The following is a 2,240-nucleotide window of genomic DNA, read 5'->3' on the forward strand; positions in this document are numbered from 1 at the left end:
TTAAAGTCATAAGTTTCCAATATAGTATTTTTGAAAAATTACAGTTAAAATAAATAAAACATTTCGTTTTTCTTTTCGAAAAATATGCTAATACATGCTGATTTGAGACCATGTACAGACCAAGACGAATTACGTTTTAGAAGGAGGGCTTTACGAGATGCAGTAATATGTATAGGATGGCTTAAATTAGTATGTACATTCATCTAAAGACAACTTGTGTTTCATATATGATAAAAATACATTAAAATTAAATTTTGGTATATTTTGCAGCAAAAACTACTTTGTTATTCCTATACTCCACACCAACTTTCGTTTCAATAAAAGTGAAAATGTTAGCTTATCATTCTTTACATATTATTGAAAGTGCTACAATTATTTCTAGTAGATATATGTATATGTATCTGAAAAATGCATGAAAACAATATAAACAATAATTAAAAATAATATTTTTATAATGTTTGTTTATAGAAAAAAATATGTTGTTTAAATAATCTGTGAATACAAAAATGAACGTGTTCGTTGTAAAGAATAGTTTTATTTACGAAAGATAAACTTTTTAATTCTATAATTTGGTTTTCTTTTTCTAGATATCCATAATATGCTACATAATTTTGTACTTTCTAGTACATGCTAACAGTAAAGGACATATGTCTCGAGTTATTCAAATCATGGTTTTGTCTCTTATACCTTTTATAATTTTAAATGGAGTGCTACTATTTTTTGGAGCATTAGAAGTATTTTTTTTCTTTCTGACAAATTAATTAAAAACAGTAAAAAATTTAAAATTAATTCATGAAATATATTCTTTTCTAGGAGAAATTGTGTGCTCTAGAAGTCGGCCTTTGGTTGTGCCTTATAATTGCAGCATATAATACAGCGTTAGGGGCAGTCGGAGGTATATTTTTTATACGGACAGGATATCTGACTATGCATTTCTTTCTTGCTGTTATTTTTGGAATTTTAGCAGTATCACTGTACAGTAAGTATTATGAAAGAATTATATCATTCTAAATCATTTGGAGTTTGTTTAATGTCCATACGCTAAATCCTTATTGACACTTGTATTTGTTTTTCATAATCACTAGTCATAACAAAAGCTATAGGCTAGGTGAAAACATTCAGTGGGTTACGGTAGATACGGTAGTAATTTACAATAATTTAATAATTTTCGTATTTTTTCAAATATTTTTTTATTAATTTCATTTTTCTTACTTAGTTTGTAGAAAGTAAACACGCTGATAAATGTAAATGACATACCGTACGGCTACACATCGAATAAACTTATTTTTATCGCAGTAAGACCAACATATTTCGAGATGTGATGTTTTTGCACAGAAGTAGAGAAATTTTCTTTAAAAAATCAAAATGGCTGCCATTTAGCGTTGGATCCATATTTATGGTGTTTTTGTACATTTTATAATTATAATTTATAATAAGATTTTATAATTTCATGTTTGCAATTATAATAAGTTAACGTAGATTCCAATAGCAATCGTTATAGAAACATATTTTTTTCGTTCATGTAGATTACAAGATACAGTCGCCAAACAGCAAATTCGCTATTTTGTCACTCGTGGTGTCGTTTTAAGAAGACTGGTTTTTTAGACAGTTTTCAAATATTCATTGAATTTTTTGTAGAAGAATTGAATTATGTTGAACATTGGACCCTTACGAACGACCCATTATTGTTCTTTAAAAAAAAGTTATTGCCACAGCGAACGTAAAATTTTCATCTGCTGTCTACTATAACGTAAATACTGAACCACTTGTTCAAAAAACATAGGATTGCGTCCATTGACATATATGTACGAGTATGTTTATATCCTTAGAGGACTAGTACTCTCCATTCGGGGAGTTATTCTAATAAGAAATATTTCATAGCCTGATGTATTTAAACGAAAAATTTTAAAATAGAGCATTTTTTTTCAGCTGTCATTTGCCACGACATTTTAATTATATATGCATACAAGAATCTCATCAAATCCCTTGGCCATTGTTAAGTGAAGGTTTTAATACTATCATATTATAATATATTATATGACACATTCTGCGTTTTATTTAGGTATGACCAAAAACTATTAATAAACAAAATAAAATAAAACAATTTCTTTTAGTGTTATTATTTTAATTATGGATACAGTTTACTTAATGTATATAAACTTAAACATATCAAAATAGTTTGTAGAATCAATCCATGAATGATCTGTAGCTGTTGACAGTGACTGCTAAGTATCCCCAAA

The 2,240-nt window shown here is 27.5% G+C and overlaps 1 protein-coding gene across 1 annotated transcript; it reads left to right on the forward strand.

The window, feature by feature from the left end:
• Window positions 1-2,031, forward strand: LOC116770816 (uncharacterized). The gene is made up of 4 exons (XM_032662436.2): window positions 1-189; window positions 588-734; window positions 814-979; window positions 1,930-2,031. The coding sequence occupies exons 1-4, from the start codon at window positions 85-87 to the stop codon at window positions 1,998-2,000; spliced, it is 489 nt and encodes a 162-aa protein (XP_032518327.1). The 5' UTR covers window positions 1-84; the 3' UTR covers window positions 2,001-2,031.
• The last annotated feature ends 209 nt before the right edge of the window (window positions 2,032-2,240 follow it).

Source organism: Danaus plexippus, chromosome 7 (assembly GCF_018135715.1).
Source record: "Danaus plexippus chromosome 7, MEX_DaPlex, whole genome shotgun sequence".
NCBI classification, from domain to species: Eukaryota; Metazoa; Arthropoda; class Insecta; order Lepidoptera; family Nymphalidae; genus Danaus; species Danaus plexippus.